The sequence below is a fragment of the Triticum aestivum genome, chromosome 2D (assembly GCF_018294505.1).
Source record: "Triticum aestivum cultivar Chinese Spring chromosome 2D, IWGSC CS RefSeq v2.1, whole genome shotgun sequence".
Lineage (NCBI taxonomy): Eukaryota > Viridiplantae > Streptophyta > Magnoliopsida > Poales > Poaceae > Triticum > Triticum aestivum.
Window position 1 is genome coordinate 101,056,780 of NC_057799.1, and position 15,902 is coordinate 101,072,681.

General features: G+C 44.6%; 2 protein-coding genes across 2 annotated transcripts; both read right to left on the minus strand.

Annotated features, from left to right (window-relative positions):
* Positions 1–1,909: 1,909 nt before the first annotated feature.
* Positions 1,910–3,035, minus strand: LOC123048928 (glycine-rich cell wall structural protein 1). The gene has a single exon (XM_044471943.1). It carries the CDS (start codon positions 3,012–3,014, stop codon positions 2,127–2,129), a length of 888 nt encoding a protein of 295 aa, XP_044327878.1. The 5' UTR covers positions 3,015–3,035; the 3' UTR covers positions 1,910–2,126.
* Positions 3,036–7,234: 4,199 nt separating this feature from the next.
* On the minus strand, positions 7,235–8,380 carry LOC123051928 (glycine-rich cell wall structural protein 2). Its single transcript, XM_044474931.1, has one exon. The coding sequence runs from the start codon at positions 8,346–8,348 to the stop codon at positions 7,461–7,463; it is 888 nt and encodes a 295-aa protein (XP_044330866.1). The 5' UTR covers positions 8,349–8,380; the 3' UTR covers positions 7,235–7,460.
* Between the last annotated feature and the right edge of the window lie 7,522 nt (positions 8,381–15,902).

The following is a 15,902-nucleotide window of genomic DNA, read 5'->3' on the forward strand; positions in this document are numbered from 1 at the left end:
CAATTCCTAATTTGATCTGTTATACAAGGGCAGAATACATGCTATATAAGAAAGTAATAAATGTCGACTTACATATTAATACCCTGCCTTTTTATCACACGACATGCATGCATGGAACGGTCCACAAATTAAAGACTGCCAAATTCACTAGCAATTGATGCATTTTTATTGGTTTCCAAATCAATTGTTGAACACGATCCAACGATGAAGAGGCAAGGTGCCTGGGCACCTAGGTGTCCCAAACTGGTGCGTGACAAAGAATTCTGCCCGGGATCCCTAGGGGCTACCATGTGTCCCCTAGTTTGCCGAGTGTCAAGCACAAGCCGCTTGGCATATCCTCATTGCCGGGTACCGATGCTCGACAAACAGTTCTACTAGGAATTCCTAGGGTCTGCCACATGTCTCATAGTTTGCCGAGTGTTATCCACGAGCCACTCGGCATATCCTCTTTGCCGACTACCCTGCCAAAGACCCTCGAGAAACCTCCTACACTGAGCAGTGTCATCTGGCCCCGCTTTCCCATATTTGTCTTAGTTTCATGTAGATACTCTTTGATGGTGTTGTTTGGTAGTGTGGACAGCGACGGTTCGTGTTTTTTGGTTTGTTGTCTTCTTCTCCGTCCACCGAAGCATAGCGAGTTTTGACTCTAATTGTTAGAGAGCTAGTGAGAGGAGGCCTCAATAGTTCTAGCTAGCTAGATCTGCTCATCAGTGCGTCGTCACCAACATCTTTGTCTCCAACCGGCGACTTTCTAGCACTACGTCAACAATGACACTGTTACCCTAGCTCCAAGAGTGTCCAAAGATCCAGAGGCATTGTCGGGCTTGCCCACAGCCTGCGGTCGACGAGTGTAAGAGAACATCGCTGTACCAATAATGGCCTTGTAAGGGTTGGATGACTATAACATATGGTGTTGGCCTTCTCTTCTGAAAAATATGCCATGACCGACCTTCCTACAGCGGAGACACATCTCTGCGCCCATGTATACACACATACCCGCAAGTATATGAAACTGAAAGATGTGCGCAGTCAAGACGGCTTAGAACGCTACAAAATATTCAAGCTACATGCATGTCCCTCATGTATTTACTTGATTCCACGCGCTGAACCAGAATTAGACAGATTTACTGTACGGAAGCTAGATTTGCATATTTCCAAAACAATTAGGCTTTCAAAACAGCAAAAAAAATCCAATTTTTATATGGGTCTAAGAAACTACAGAGGAGGGAGTATGATGCGATAAGCATCCACATATTTGGACAGCCTGTGACAAAATAAAAAGCGAAATTTTGTAGCACCACGGCCTTTTCTATTTATTGTTTTCCATAAATATTTGTCGCACAAGCTCATGCTATGACAAATTTTGTTACACAACATGCTATGACACATAATGGCTTCATTTGGTCAACTTCAACTTGGCCGTTTTTCTAAACCCGACCTTGTTCAATACTCCCTCCATTCTATAATTCAAACTATAACCACGAAAAAAGTTATGGAATAGAGGGAATAGATGTGATGTAGGACGTACATCTTCTACGGTGGTGCATCGTAATGTTGCCATTGCAATGTCAACTACTCGCTCCGTCTACTCTCTCAAAGAAAAAAAACTACTTAGATGTTTTGCTGACTTGACATAGCATCAAATAAATTGAGAGAGAAACATAAGAGTACGACCTCGTGGGTCGTCCATAAACAACCTGGATCAAGGCGTATATCAACATTTGTCCTTTCTTTTCTTCTTACATTTCTCATAAAAACTGCCACGTACTACTCCACGCTAGCCAAACCAGCCACCATCCCCAAGGGAGAAGGAAATTAGAGGCAACTAGAACAATTAACCATTAGCTTTCTTCTTAGAACAACCTTAGCTAGGCATATTGGTCCGGAAGGAGAAACCAAGCAGTCACACTAACAAGGAAACATAGATATCATAACATAATGTATTCGTAGGTACCGATTACATGTTAGTAGATTGTTCCACTAACTACTTAGTACTTCCACTAGAATCATGGAGCCCTTTATTAGGAGGCGCCTAGTGAAAACCCTATGAATGAAAAGAAACACAAATGACGTGGAATAGTAAAATATGTGATGGGCTTTGATTCTATCTTGTTTGAAAAGGAAATTTAGGGGTATCCGGCACTGCCGGATCCGGATCCGCTGCCTCCACCGTGGCCGAACCCACCATTGTTGCTGCTGCCACCGCCGCCACCCGTTCCAGCACCGGTTCCTGTGGCATAGCCTTGACCATAGGAACCAGTGCTACCAGTCTGTCCGCCTCCAGTGCCAGAGCCAGAACCAACTCCCATGCTTGGACCTTGAGCTACGCCTCCACCTTGGCCACCTCCGCTGCCGTTGCCACTTCCACTAGCATTGCCTCCAGTAGTGTCATTGCTGGCGGCCTGCCCACCTCCAGCACCATTACCACCTCCATTTCCACCGTCACCGCCACCACCGCCAGTGCCAGCACCGCCAGCATCAGAGTAGCTGACACCACCCGCAGAAGGAGCTACAGCCGGGGCGGTTGCTATGCCACTCTCAGCTTCTCCTTTGCCAGCACCACTTCCGGCTCCAGATCCGCTTGACCCATCTGCACCACCACCTGCACCACCGCCCCCACCCTGACCATCAGCGTTGGCGTACCCACTGCCACTAGGGGCTGACGCCGAGCCACTCGAACCAACACCGTTGCCACCGCCAGAGCCGGAACCGGATCCGGATCCGCCTTGGGAACCACCGCCAGCGCCGTTTCCCCCTCCTCCACCGGCTCCCTTGGCAAAGTTATACTTGTTCCTGGCATCTCCACCATTCTCGCCATATCCCAAGCCACCACCTCCTACGGCCCCATGGCCCCATCCACTCCCACCCCCACCCGACGAGCTGCCACCGCCTCCTCCTCCCCCGCCTCCGCCTCCAGCACTGGAGGAGCTAGCTAGCATCCTCGAAGCATTGGTGAACCCAATGCTCACGAGGACAACAAAACCAAGAGCTCCAAGCTTAGTGCTAGCAGCCATTATGAGTGAGCTCGGTGTAGTTTGAGATGAGATGGGTGTTGAAAGAAGAGAGGGCTGCATGGGTTTATATAGTAGTGCAACCGGTGCATGGATGATGGAATGATGAGTGTGGAGTGTTGGATCTTACACGCACGCAGAAGGCGCGCGATCTTCGGGTTGCGAACTGAATGAGTAATCCCATGACAAGTTCACTAAGGCTGGTCATAGTGGGGAGTAACTTAGACTAGTAACATGCATATGTTACTAGTATATGTTACTATCTTTATAGTGCATAGTATCATAGATTAGTATCATAAGTGGTCTTATTTATTGCCATGCATGGCACATAGTAGCATCACATTTATTATGTTACGGTATCTACCTATGTTACTATAACCATCTCTCTCTTCTTTAATTGTCTGCCACATAAGCATGTTTGCGAGTCCCAAGTGCATGATACTACTTATGTTACCCCCACTATGGCCAGCCTAATCACGGTAGCATGCATCGTTGACTGCACTGCCACTGCTTTCATCGATCATGCAAATCTGTTCATATCTTTCTTTAATCGCTAATTAATTGATGAGAACTGGTCAGCTGTAGTAGGGTCAGAAGATACGTATACTGACGCTTGATTGAGATTTCATCTCATGACAGACAGATTAACTACAGTAATTGTGAACCAAACTGTGAATGAATGGTTAGACAGTGATACCCCAATCCACCAGGGTTCAAGTCCTGCTGCTTGCATTATTTCGGATTTGCTTCAGGAATTCCGGTGATGCGTGCTCAGTGAAAGGAGACGTTTCCGTCGACTAAGAGGCGCCTCTGCTGATTTCGTCAATCTCAAAATGATATGACGACTCAGTTTCTCGAAGGTACTCACATGAGTGTGAGTGTATGAATGTATGTATGAGTGCTGCGTGACCTGCCTTTACTCGATACGCATGCATGAACTGGAAGCCGTGGATCACACCACGTGTTATAAAAAAAAACTACTGTAATTATTTTCTTTCCACCACATGAAAGAACGTGACCTGCCTTTACTCGATACGCACGCATGAACTGGAAGCCGTGGATCACAGGAAATCCTTTGACATTGCACTTCATGAATGCCACTTGACATTATCAACCATGAACACCGCGGATATATATAGAGAAAAACAAGATACGTACAGTAAGTACACTTACCTTGCGTAAGGCATGTGTTTACTGTTAATTACCAACAGAAAATGATGTATGTTTTTGCTTAACTAGTGACTTCCTTAACCGTAAGATGCACGCATTACATTAACACTAGTACTCCTAGACCCACATGAGCTTGGTATGCGGAAGATGGAACCGAGCTCTGACTGGCCGTCTGACGTCGTTCTTCATCGTCGGTCGTCGGTGATGCAGTTTGAGAAAGGCTCCAGCTAGCCCCTAGCTATAGCCAATGGTAGACGGCGAAGGAGAGTGTTGACCTACATTAATTGCATACCACTCCTAGGATTTGTAATGTCGATGTACCAAACCGACGTGTGTGTTATTTTCTACTTCCTCCTTCCCATATTGACACTATACTAGTGTCAAAAAAGTTTTATATTATGGAACGGAGGGAGTAGTTTGTAATGATGGCCTTGTAAGGGTTGGATGACTAACCTTCCTACAGCCGATACACATGTCCAAGACTCCCGTGTCGTCCGACCTAGGGCGACTCGGGAGGATTCAGCCACCGCCGTCACTCAGTTCGATTCCCTCTCCCTGTCCCTGCTTGCCGCTGCCACGGGCGGCCTCGGCCGCGGCGGTGGCGGATCTCACGGCCGCATGTGACCTTTGGTTTGCAGCTAGTTGGAGGAGTTCTAGGACGACACCCGGATCACAGATGGGCCAATGGTGCGGGTTGAGGCTTCTGATTCGGTCGGTGATGGGCCTCAGCAGCCCGGAGCTGCTCGTGCGCCAAAACCCTGGGCTTCCAACTCCCTGCAGGTTGCCGCCATGCCGGCCCTAGTGTCTTCTGAAGCCAACTGCTTTGCTCCACACGCCCGTCCACAATCCCTAAGGACACCGCGACCCCGTCGCATCAAGAACATCTCCCCACGTCTGGATTCACGCGCGTTGCCTTCTGTTTTGTGTCGTGTAAAACAGTTTGTGGGAAGAACCAAAGTGGTAGCACCTAAACCTGCTGCGAGGTGTGTGGGGCGCTCGCCACCATGGCTACTGGCGCGTCCCTGATTGCCATCGTGGTTCCGCGTGTGGGCCAGTCTCCGACCAGATATGGCCGATTTCGCCACCGGGGGCCATCATGCGGTGGGCTCTGTGCTGGATGTGGACGGCGGCAATGAGGTGCCATTCCGCACATGCGCTGGCCAGCCGGCAGTGCTACGGTCCACCGGTTTGGTCGTTCTGATCTAGATCTGATCGGCCGGGTGGTGATGACTGCAGACTGTGCTGCAACGACTCCCCACGGCTCCATGACAGCAGCGGTCATTAGAAGGTTTTTGGAGGGTTCATCTCTCTTGATCTTTTGGTTGACTTCGACGGTGAGATACAAATTATGGACAACGGCTTGACAAAGACTAATGACTATGTTGTGGCGGCGAGAGCATCGCTTGTAGTTGTTGGGACCATGAAAAAGTGATGTCGACAACACATGAGTGGCTTCGATGGTGGTGCTGCTCAAGCACTCGGTCTCGAGCTCCGGGGTGAAAGCCTAGGTCAGACCTGAGTTGGTTATATCTCGGCGGTGGCGATGTTTTTTTTACATTGTTACCTTGTTGAAGGCATTGCTCGATTATGCTCGGATTGATTCTTTAGGGTGAAAACTTAGATACCGGCCTCGGTGGTTGGATCGGGGTAGCTCCCTTATTGAAGGCATTGATGTTGAAGAACCTCGTCATCCATGTGGTGACATGACATGGTTGGTATAGATATGGTCATTATTGTAATTTGTCGATTGGATCGCCTTGGTTTTGTTTGTTTTTCCCCGCCTACGCATAGCTTTGGTCTTATATGACTTTGCTAATTGGTGGCGTATTTTCTAGCGTGTGTGAGTTGGTGTTAGCTGTGTGCATTCTAACTATGCAGAGACCGGATGTGTGCTTATTTTGTTACGCATTCTCTTGATGCTTCATTTTGAACGCATAAAATCCACCCTTTGTCCAAAAAATATATACACATACCCGCAAGTATATGAAACTGGAAATGTGGGCGGTAAAGACGACTTTGAACCCTACAACATATTCATGCTACATGCATGTCCCTCATGTACTTACTTGAATACACACTGTGAACCAAAATTAGACAGAATTACTGTATGGAAGCTAGATTTGCATACTATTTTCAGAACAATCAGGCTTTTCAAACAGGAAAGAAAAAAATCCAATTATTATATGGGTCTAAGAAACTGGAGAGGTGGGAGTACGATGCACTATAAGCATCCACATATTTGGACGGCCTGCCATAAAATAAAAAGGGGACTTTTGTAGAACCACGGCCTTTTTGATTTATTTTTTTCCATAAATATTTCTGGCAAAAGCTCATGCTATGACAATTTTGTTACACAACATGCTATGACACATCATAGTGTAGTAATGACTTCATTTGGTCAACTTCGACCCAGCCGTTTTTGTAAACCTGACCTTGTTCAATACTCGCTCCGTTTCATAATTCAAACTAAAACCACGACAAAAAATATGGAATAGAGGGAATAGATGTGACGTAGGACGTACATCTTCCACGGTGGTGCATTATAGTGTAGCCACATACAATATTGCAATGTCAACTACTCCCTCTGTCTACTCAAAAAAAAACTAGTCCCTTCAACCCAATAAGCTGCTTTTGCAAACTAACATATTGTGGGATGGAGTGAGTAGATTTTTTGCTGCCTTGACATAGCATTGAATAAAATTGAGAGAGAAACATAAGAGTACGACCTCATGAGTCGTCCATAAACAACCTGGATCAAGGCCGTATATCAAAATAACCAGATACAGATCTTTGCAAGGTCGTGGAGCCTACGGGTTACTAATGCTTTGTGCCTTGGGTCTGTATTTGCGCAATTTGTCCTTTTCTTCTTCTACTTACGTTTCTCATAAAAACCACAACGTAATCCATGCTAGCCAAATCAGCCACCATCCCCAACAGAGAAGGAAGTTAGAGGCAACCAGAACAATTGACCATTAGCTTTCTTTTTAGATCAACCTTAGCTAGGCATATTGGCTCGGATGGAGTAACCAAGCAGTCACACTAACAACGAAACATATCAGAAATCATAACATAACATAACATATTCGTAGGTAGCGATTACATGTTAGTAGATTGCTCCACTAACTACTTAGTACTTCCCTAGAATCATGGAGCCCTTTATTAGGAGACGCCTAGTGAAAACCCTATGAATGAAAAGAAACACAAATGACTTGGAATAGTAAATTGAAGAGACTAGAAATGTGTGATAGGCTCCGATTCTAACTTGTTCGAAAAAGAAATTTAGGGGTATCCGGCACTGCCAGATCCGGACCCGCTACCTCCACCGTTGCCGAAACCACCATTGTTGCTGCCGCCACCGCCGCCACCCGTTCCAGCACCGGTTCCGGTGGCATAGCCTTGCCCATAGGAACCAGTGCTACCAGTCTGTCCGCCCCCAATGCCAGAGCCAGAACCAACTCCCATGCTTGGACCTTGAGCTACGCCTCCACCTTGGCCACCACCATTGCCGCTACCGCTTCCACTAGCATTGCCTCCGGTAGTGTCATCGCTGGCGGCCTGTCCACCTCCAGCACCATTACCACCTCCATTTCCACCATCACCGCCACCACCGCCAGTGCCGGCACCGCCAGCATCAGAATAGCTAACACCACCAGCAGAAGGAGCTACAGCCGGGGCGGTTGCTATGCCACTCTCAGCTTCTCCTTTGCCAGCACCACTTCCGGCTCCAGATCCGCTTGACCCATCTGCGCCACCACCTGCACCACCGCCCCCACCCTGACCATCAGCGTTGGCATACCCACTGCCACTAGGGGCTGACGCCGAGCCACTCGAACCAACACCGTTGCCACCGCCAGAGCCGGAACCGGAACCGGATCCGCCTTCAGAACCACCGCCAGCACCGTTTCCCCCTCCTCCACCAGCTCCCTTGGCGAAGTTATACTTGTTACTGGCATCTCCACCATTCTCGCCATATCCCAAGCCACCACCTCCTCCGGCCCCATGGCCCCATCCACTCCCACCCCCACCCGACGAGCTGCCACCGCCTCCTCCTCCCCCGCCTCCGCCTCCAGCACTGGAGGAGCTAGCCAGCATCCTCGAAGCATTGGTGAACCCAATGCTCACGAGGACAACAAAGCCAAGAGCTACAAGCTTAGTGCTAGTAGCCATTGTGAGTGAACTCGGTTTAGTGTGAGATGAGTTGGGTGTTGAAAGAAGAGAGGGCTGCGTGGGTTTATATAGTAGTGGAACCGGTGCATGGGTGATGGATGATGAGTGTTGGATCTTACACGCAGAAGGCGCGCGAGCATTGGGTTGTGAACTGACTGAGTGATCCCATGACAAGTTCACTGATCATGGTAGCATGCATCGTGACTGCACACCCACTGCATGCATCGATCAGGCAAATCTCTTCATATCTTTCTTTAATCGGTAATTAATTGATGAGAACTGGTCAGCTTTAGAAGGGTCAGAAGATGTACTGACACTTGATTGAGATTCCATCTCCTGACAGACAGATTAACTACTGTAATTGTTTTCTCTCCACCACATGAAAGAACGCGACTTGCCTTTACTCGATACGCACGCATGAACTGGAAGCCATGGATCACAGGGAATCCTTTGACATTGCACTTAATGAATGCCACTTGACCATTATGAATCATGAACACCGCGGATATATAGAGAGAAAAACAAGATACGTACCGTAAGTACACTTACCGTACGTAAGGCATGTGTTTACTGTTAATTACGAACAGAAAATGATGTATGTTTTTGCTTAAGTAGTGACTCCCCTTACAGTACACCGAGAACCACATGAGCTTGGTATGCAGAAGATGGAGCCGAGCTCTGACCGGCCGGCTAACGTCGTTCTTCGTCGTGGTCCGTCGTCGGTGATGCAGTTTGAGAGAGGCTCCAGCTACCCACTAGCTATAGCCACTAGGTGAGTAATCTTATGGTAGACCGCGAAGGAGAGTGTTGACCTAGATTAATTGCATACTACTCCTAGGGTTTAAAGCTAGTAGTAACAGCTAGCAGCGACCTAGGGTTTAACGCGTCCTCGAAGTTCAGAAATTAGACCACGTACTGTAATATACAGACAGGAACACACTTGGAGTATGCTATCTTTGGGATCGTTATGGCGACGCAAACACCGAGAGTTGACCTACCCCAGGCTTGACTTCGTAGTCGAATCTCCAGCTGCCATCTTAACTAGCAGGCCATCTTTTTTTTTGAGGGCCATCTTAACTGACGGGATCCGATCTTTAATGTTTTGTGATGGATATAGCTAGATTAGCATGTTTCCATCGCGGGAGATGTGGTTAATCCATTGCCCCTCCATCGTTGCAGCTCTACACACTACCATCGATGAAACGTGTGGCCTTATTGCCGTGCTCTATGGCTTCTTTCTCTCTCGGCGATTGGCACCAATGTTACCCCACATCTTATTTGGAGAACTAGAGGCTCAGATTCATCTCAAGTACTCTAGCTTTGTTAACAAGCATGAATCATTCAACAGCCCCTTACCTCTGTTAGAAAATTAGGCAGTTTCAGGTTAAGCTTAATCTAGATTAGAATCGTCATAAGATCTAACATGACAAATTCACATACGATATACTAGAAACATTCCGCAATAAAAAAGTTAAGCGAAAGGGGTTTGCCTCCGAACTTCATTAAGAAAATTAAGAAAATCACAGTAATCATTTACACAACTCAAACCAAATCATCAACGCAGCCAGCTCAGTGAAAGGAGCAAACCCCCAACACTAAGGGCATGTACAACTGTGGCATATGGATATAGATGCCCCATGACAAAAAGTAGATTGAGGCATTTACACTGATTTTTTCTTCTCAATGCAAGCTACCACTAGTGAGCCTCATCAAAGAATAAAAAATAAAGATTCTCACTACACATGCATCTCTACTCTTCACTTCAACCATTTCAGTTTTATGCACCGGACCATACTTTTTTTCCCCAAGCACCCGCCTCCTACAGAGGACCCCGCTGCTCCATCCGAACCTACTTTTCCTGACATCCGATCCTACGGGGCATCACCCTGGGGCTATGCATTGGCCATGCCGTGACTAGATTCTAGAACCAGCATCTACCAACATCATAAAGGTAAAAATAAAGTAGTGCCACAGTGCGAATATAAATTTAAAGCAGGAGCCTATACCAAAGGACAAAGTGCATATATCAGATACTGGAGTAACAACAAAACTACTCTAGATAAGGCAACCGTAGCGAGAAAGACACCGGCTTCAAGAAGGATGTAGTCTTCAGCCCTCAGTTAATCTATGTTTAATCTCACTTGCTAACCGCTCTAGAAGTTTTACCCCCCCCCACCCACCCACACACACACACCCCTCAGTTCCCTTTTACCTCCCGGACTTATCTGTAAAATAGATCAATCATCAATAAGGTGACACGTTTTATATAGAATCCCAAAAGGATCACCAGTCCTTTTAAGATCAAAGCAAATGCCATTCCTACAAGTCCAAATAGACCACTGTAATGCAGAAACCCACACAGAGCTCCTTCTTTCTATTCTTTTCAAAAGGAGAGAGCCAGGTACCGAAAAGGCTCTTAACATCCATAGGAGCACAGCTTAAACTAAAATAACATTGCAAAACACTCCATAAAAATTTGGCTACAAAGCAGTGTAAGCACAGATGATCAATAGTTTCATCAGCTCCACAAAAAACATATTTAGAATCACCATTCCAACCCCTTTTATGCAAATTATCTTTTGTAAGCACACTATTTCAAACAGCAAGCCACGAGAAAACCTTGGTCTTTGGAGGATTTCTAACTTTCCAAACAGATTTGAAAAGAAAATTCAACCCACTAATTACCAATTGGTTATATAATGATTTGATAGAATATCTCCCATCAGCGGTAAGGGACAAAATTAGAGTATCTTTTTCATCTTTCAATTTAATATTAGCACAACATTCTTTGATCTCATTCCACTGTGTTAGTGTACCCCCCCCCCCCCCCCCCACACACACACACACAAAGTTCTCTTGAACTTAAATTGTTCCCAGCCTTTGTCATCACATCAACCAATTTAATACTCTTAGCAAAGCAGATATCATACAATCTAGGGTAAGATTGTTTCAAAGGTTTATCATCAACCCACCAATCCTCCCAAAATATAATATTCTCCCCATTTCCTACTATTTTGTTCACATAATTGAAGAAGGGATCCTTAAGAGAAAGGAGGACAACCCAAAACTGGGAGTCACCAACCTTCTGTCTAACTCCAGGTAAGCACTCATTTTTAACCTACTTATTTCTTAGAATTTCCTATCAAAGACATTCCTCCATTTACAATTTCCAAATCCATTTAGCTAGAAGGGATTTATTCATCAATTCCAAGTTAATAATTCCTAAACCCCCGTGTATCTTTGGTTGACACACCTCAGACCATCTAACCAAATGATACTTCCTTTTATTTTTATCCCCCTGCCAGGTAATTCTGGCTCTAAAGAAATCATTTTTAACCCCCCGCGTGTATAGAATAAAAGGACATCATAAACATGGGTATATTTGTCAAATAGGATTGTACAAGTGTCAACCTCCCAAAAATATTCATCATCCTACCTCGCCAATAGGCACATATCTTTTCAATTCTATCCTCATAGGGTTTCCAATCTTTAATCCTAATCCTCACTTTGTTCAAGGGAATGCCTAAATATTTCATTGGGCATCCTCCCAACATGACAAGTAATTTTTTTTTCTATAGACTTGTTCCTTAACCCCAGCCTCTTCAAAAAGGAAAATAACACTTTTTAGAAAGTTTATTTTCAAGCCAGGCATATTCTGAAAAGCACATAAGATGACCTTCAAATTCTTAGCACTATAAATATCATCACGAGGGAGGAAAATTGTGTCATCTGCATATTGCAGCATATTCACCCATCCTTCCCTAAATTTAGTAAGCACCCCTTTAACAAAGTCTTGTTCTCTTGCATTATTCATAAAAACTGCAAGAGCATCGGCGGCAACATAATACATGGGAGGATATAAAGAATCTCCCTACCTATGGCCCTTAAAGGTTTGAAAATAAGGTCCTATAGAATCATTAACGTTTATACTCACACATCCACTTCTCATGGTTTGTATAATCCAATCATTCCACTTGTGAGGAAATCCTTTCAAGTTGGGAATTTTATGAACAAAGAGCTGCTACTTGTGAGTTGCGTTGGGATTTTCCTCGAAGAGGAGACAAGATGCAGTACAGTAGAGATAAGTATTTCCCTCAGTGAGAACCAAGGTTTATCAAACTAGTAGGAGAATCACGCATAGCCTCGTGAATAGCACCTGCACACACAAAAGAAAATACTTGCACCCAATGCGAGCGAGAGGGTAGTCAATCCCCTTGACCCGTTACTTGCAAGGATTAAATCTGATAATGGTAGATAGAAAAATTGCAAAATAAAATAAAAGTAAATAAATTGCAGCAAATGAATTTTAGTTTTTATATTATGATAAAGGTAGATCTGAGGGCCATAGTTTCCACTAGAGACTTCTCTCCCGAACACATAAGATACGGTGGGTAAAGAAATTACTGTTGGGAAATTGATAGAAAAGCGCATAGTTATGACGTATTCACGACAATGATCATGTATATAGTCATCACGTCCAAGACTAGTGGACCGACTCCTGCCTGCATCTACTACTATTACTCCACCAATCGACCGCTGTCCAGCATGCATCTATGGTATTAAGTTCATAAAAAAAGGAGTAACGCCTTAAGCAATGATGTAAAGTTTTGTAGGACGGCAACAAATTTCGCTCAAGTGGATGACCTAAGGTTTATCAATTCGTAGAAGGCGTAGGGTGAAGATGGTCTCTCTCAAACAACCCTGCAATCAAATACAAGAAATCTCTTGTGTCCCCAACACACTCAATACAATGGTAAATTATATAGGTGCACTATTTCACCGAAGAGATGGTGATACAAGTGTATTATGGATAGTAGATATAGGTTTTTGTAATCTAAAATAACAAAAGCAGCAAGGTAGCAAGTAACAAAAGTGAGCACAGACGGTATTTCAATGCTTATAAACAAGGCCTAGGGTTCATACTTTCACTAGTGCAATCTCTCGACAGTGCTAACATAATTGAATCATATAACAATCTTACAACGTGCGTCAAAGAATCACTCCAAAGTTTCTATCCGAGAATGTAGGACGAAAACGTGTATCAACCTATGTGCCTAGATCACCCCAATGTGTGATTACCAAAACATATATCAAGTGACTCAATATAATGCCCCATTATCACCACTGATATCCACATGCAAGACATACATCAAGTGATCTCAAATCCAATATTCAATCCAACATAATGAAACCTCAAAGAGCAAGACTCAATTCATCACAACAATATTAACAAAGCTCGTGGTACATCAATATCGTGCGAAATCAAGAACACGAGAGAGAGAGAGAGAGAGAGAGAGAGAGAGAGAGAGAGAGAGAGAGATTAAACGCATAGCTACTAGCGGGGTGACCCGCGCATTTGCGCGGCTAGATTTTCTATCTATTCCTATGTATTTTCGAATTTTGTACTAAGTTGGTGTCAAACATCTGGACGTGTCTCTTTGTAAGACCAAATACTCTTTGGCCTCATTCCTCGATACTTTGTCACATTTTTTATTGTACATAGAAATATGTAGTATTCATGGCTTTATATGAACTTTATTGTCCATTCAATTCCCTGCCTCATCACTTGCGACATTGCAATTATGTTTTCCTATTAATACTATATCCGACATGATCCACGTGCTTCGATGTCTTCTCATCTTACTATAGTTATGTATGTTGTTCAGTCTAACTCACCATAATTATTGGTGAATGTCATTAAAATTGTTAAAATTTCTGTCTTGCCACATTGCGATTATGTTTTTCTCTTAGTACTATATCATACATGATCCACATGCTTTGATGTCTCCTCAACTATTTTTTTCCGGTCATCATAACTTGCTACCTATTTTTTTATTATCTCCCCTAGCAGCCAAATGTTCCGATTTAATTTTTCTATCAAAGTAGCAATGACGGATTTTTTATTAACCATTTTTATTACCTATTTTTCCTGTGACGGATTGCTTGTTAAAACCATTTTTTAACCAAAAATGTGTCTGTGATGCTTTTGGACCATCACGACAGACCTGTCTTTATCCACAACATAAAGATTTATGCACTATGTATTATAAGAATGAATAATTACAGCTAACCATGATCAACTGAGAGCACGTTTGTTTAACTTAAATCAACAAATTGGTGGCCTTTTAAAGTTCATGATTGTATGGACCATCTTCGCATGTGCTTCTCTAGCAGCGTCACTTAAATGCATGGGATGTTTCGCCAGGTTCCATTAAAGGCCTAGTTTATTCCATTCGGTTTACAGTTTTTTCTTGTTTCATTATCTCCTTATTACCGACTCACCATGCCGAAATCCGTATATACCTCATGTAAAATTATTGGGCATATATGCCTTATGCAAAAAAAAAAATGTCTTCCTACTCACAGTTGGGCCGTGTCGTCTTACACTACATAGTTTATATTTGAAGCTACATAGTTTATATTATTTTATATTGAACACCTATCTATACCTTTTTTCACACTGTAATTTATAATTTACGTATCTCCGATTACCCAGCCATATTTTTCTTAGTGGTCTCCCTAATGTATGTTCCTAATCAAATGAAGCAATATCAAATTATGCGCAAACAGACCTCCAGAGATAATACACGATGCAACTGTTCTTGCAATTTTTCTTCACTAAATTTTGACGCTGTGTAGATTTTAATTATTGTATATTGAACATCTATGTGTGCTGCCGCAAAAGAAAAAATCGCCTATGTTTGTGCTTTTATAATGTTTATTAATATTTTAAATTTCTTTTTTTTTGCAGGGTAATCTTTCAAATTTCTCCATCTACTATTAGTTTCAATTGCACTGTCATATTTTCTTTTTTATCTCTCCTTCCACTACATGCTTGTAATCATTTAATTATGTGTCAATTAGACCCTAAGCATGTGGCTAATGAGCAAAAAAAAAGCTGATGCTTGTTACCTTTTCTAATGTCAGCATGATATCATCGTTAATAATTAGCATGCTTGAATAAAAAAAGAGCACTTACGATGTGATATGTCTTGTGGCCGGACTCTCCAGCTTGCCTGACTTTCTTTATTTTTGTGTGTGTATTGGATCCGGACTGTACACAGCTTGCCTGGTGCATACGTTTACAGCTTGCCTGGAGGCTGGATCTCGGGGCGGTGGCCCTGGGACGGTGGTGGGTGACGACGGCTGCGGTGTTCACGCGGGCGAAGCAGTGGCGGTGGTATGCCGGCTGGTCCAGCCGGTCTTCGGCCGTGGGGTGCGGCTGCTGGTGAAAACCATGCCTGACTGTGTTCGGGGTGACGATGGCGGCGTCCACGGCCGTCGTGACCCTGTTGAGGGCGTCGTCGCTGCAGCTCGTCTCCTGACTGAGTTTCCGGCTGTGGGGACTCGTGGATGGCACTAGTCCAAGATGGTGGCTGACGGTGTTGCCGGGGAGGCGGCACCGGGTTCGGTGGTGGCGGCTTCGGCCAGGGGGTGGTGCGTGTCTGGCCGCGGTGGATCGTGGGATCCCGTGGCCAGAGTGAGGTCGGTCTCGGCAGAGGTGGTGGTTAGTGGGCGGCGGTCGGTGGTGGCAGGTGGTCGGCACATCTCCGG

Excerpts from the sequence above, each read along its gene's own strand:
- LOC123048928 (XM_044471943.1), bottom strand. The coding sequence starts at position 3,014 with ATGGCTGCTAGCACTAAGCTTGGAGCTCTTGGTTTTGTTGTCCTCGTG.
- LOC123051928 (XM_044474931.1), bottom strand. The coding sequence starts at position 8,348 with ATGGCTACTAGCACTAAGCTTGTAGCTCTTGGCTTTGTTGTCCTCGTG.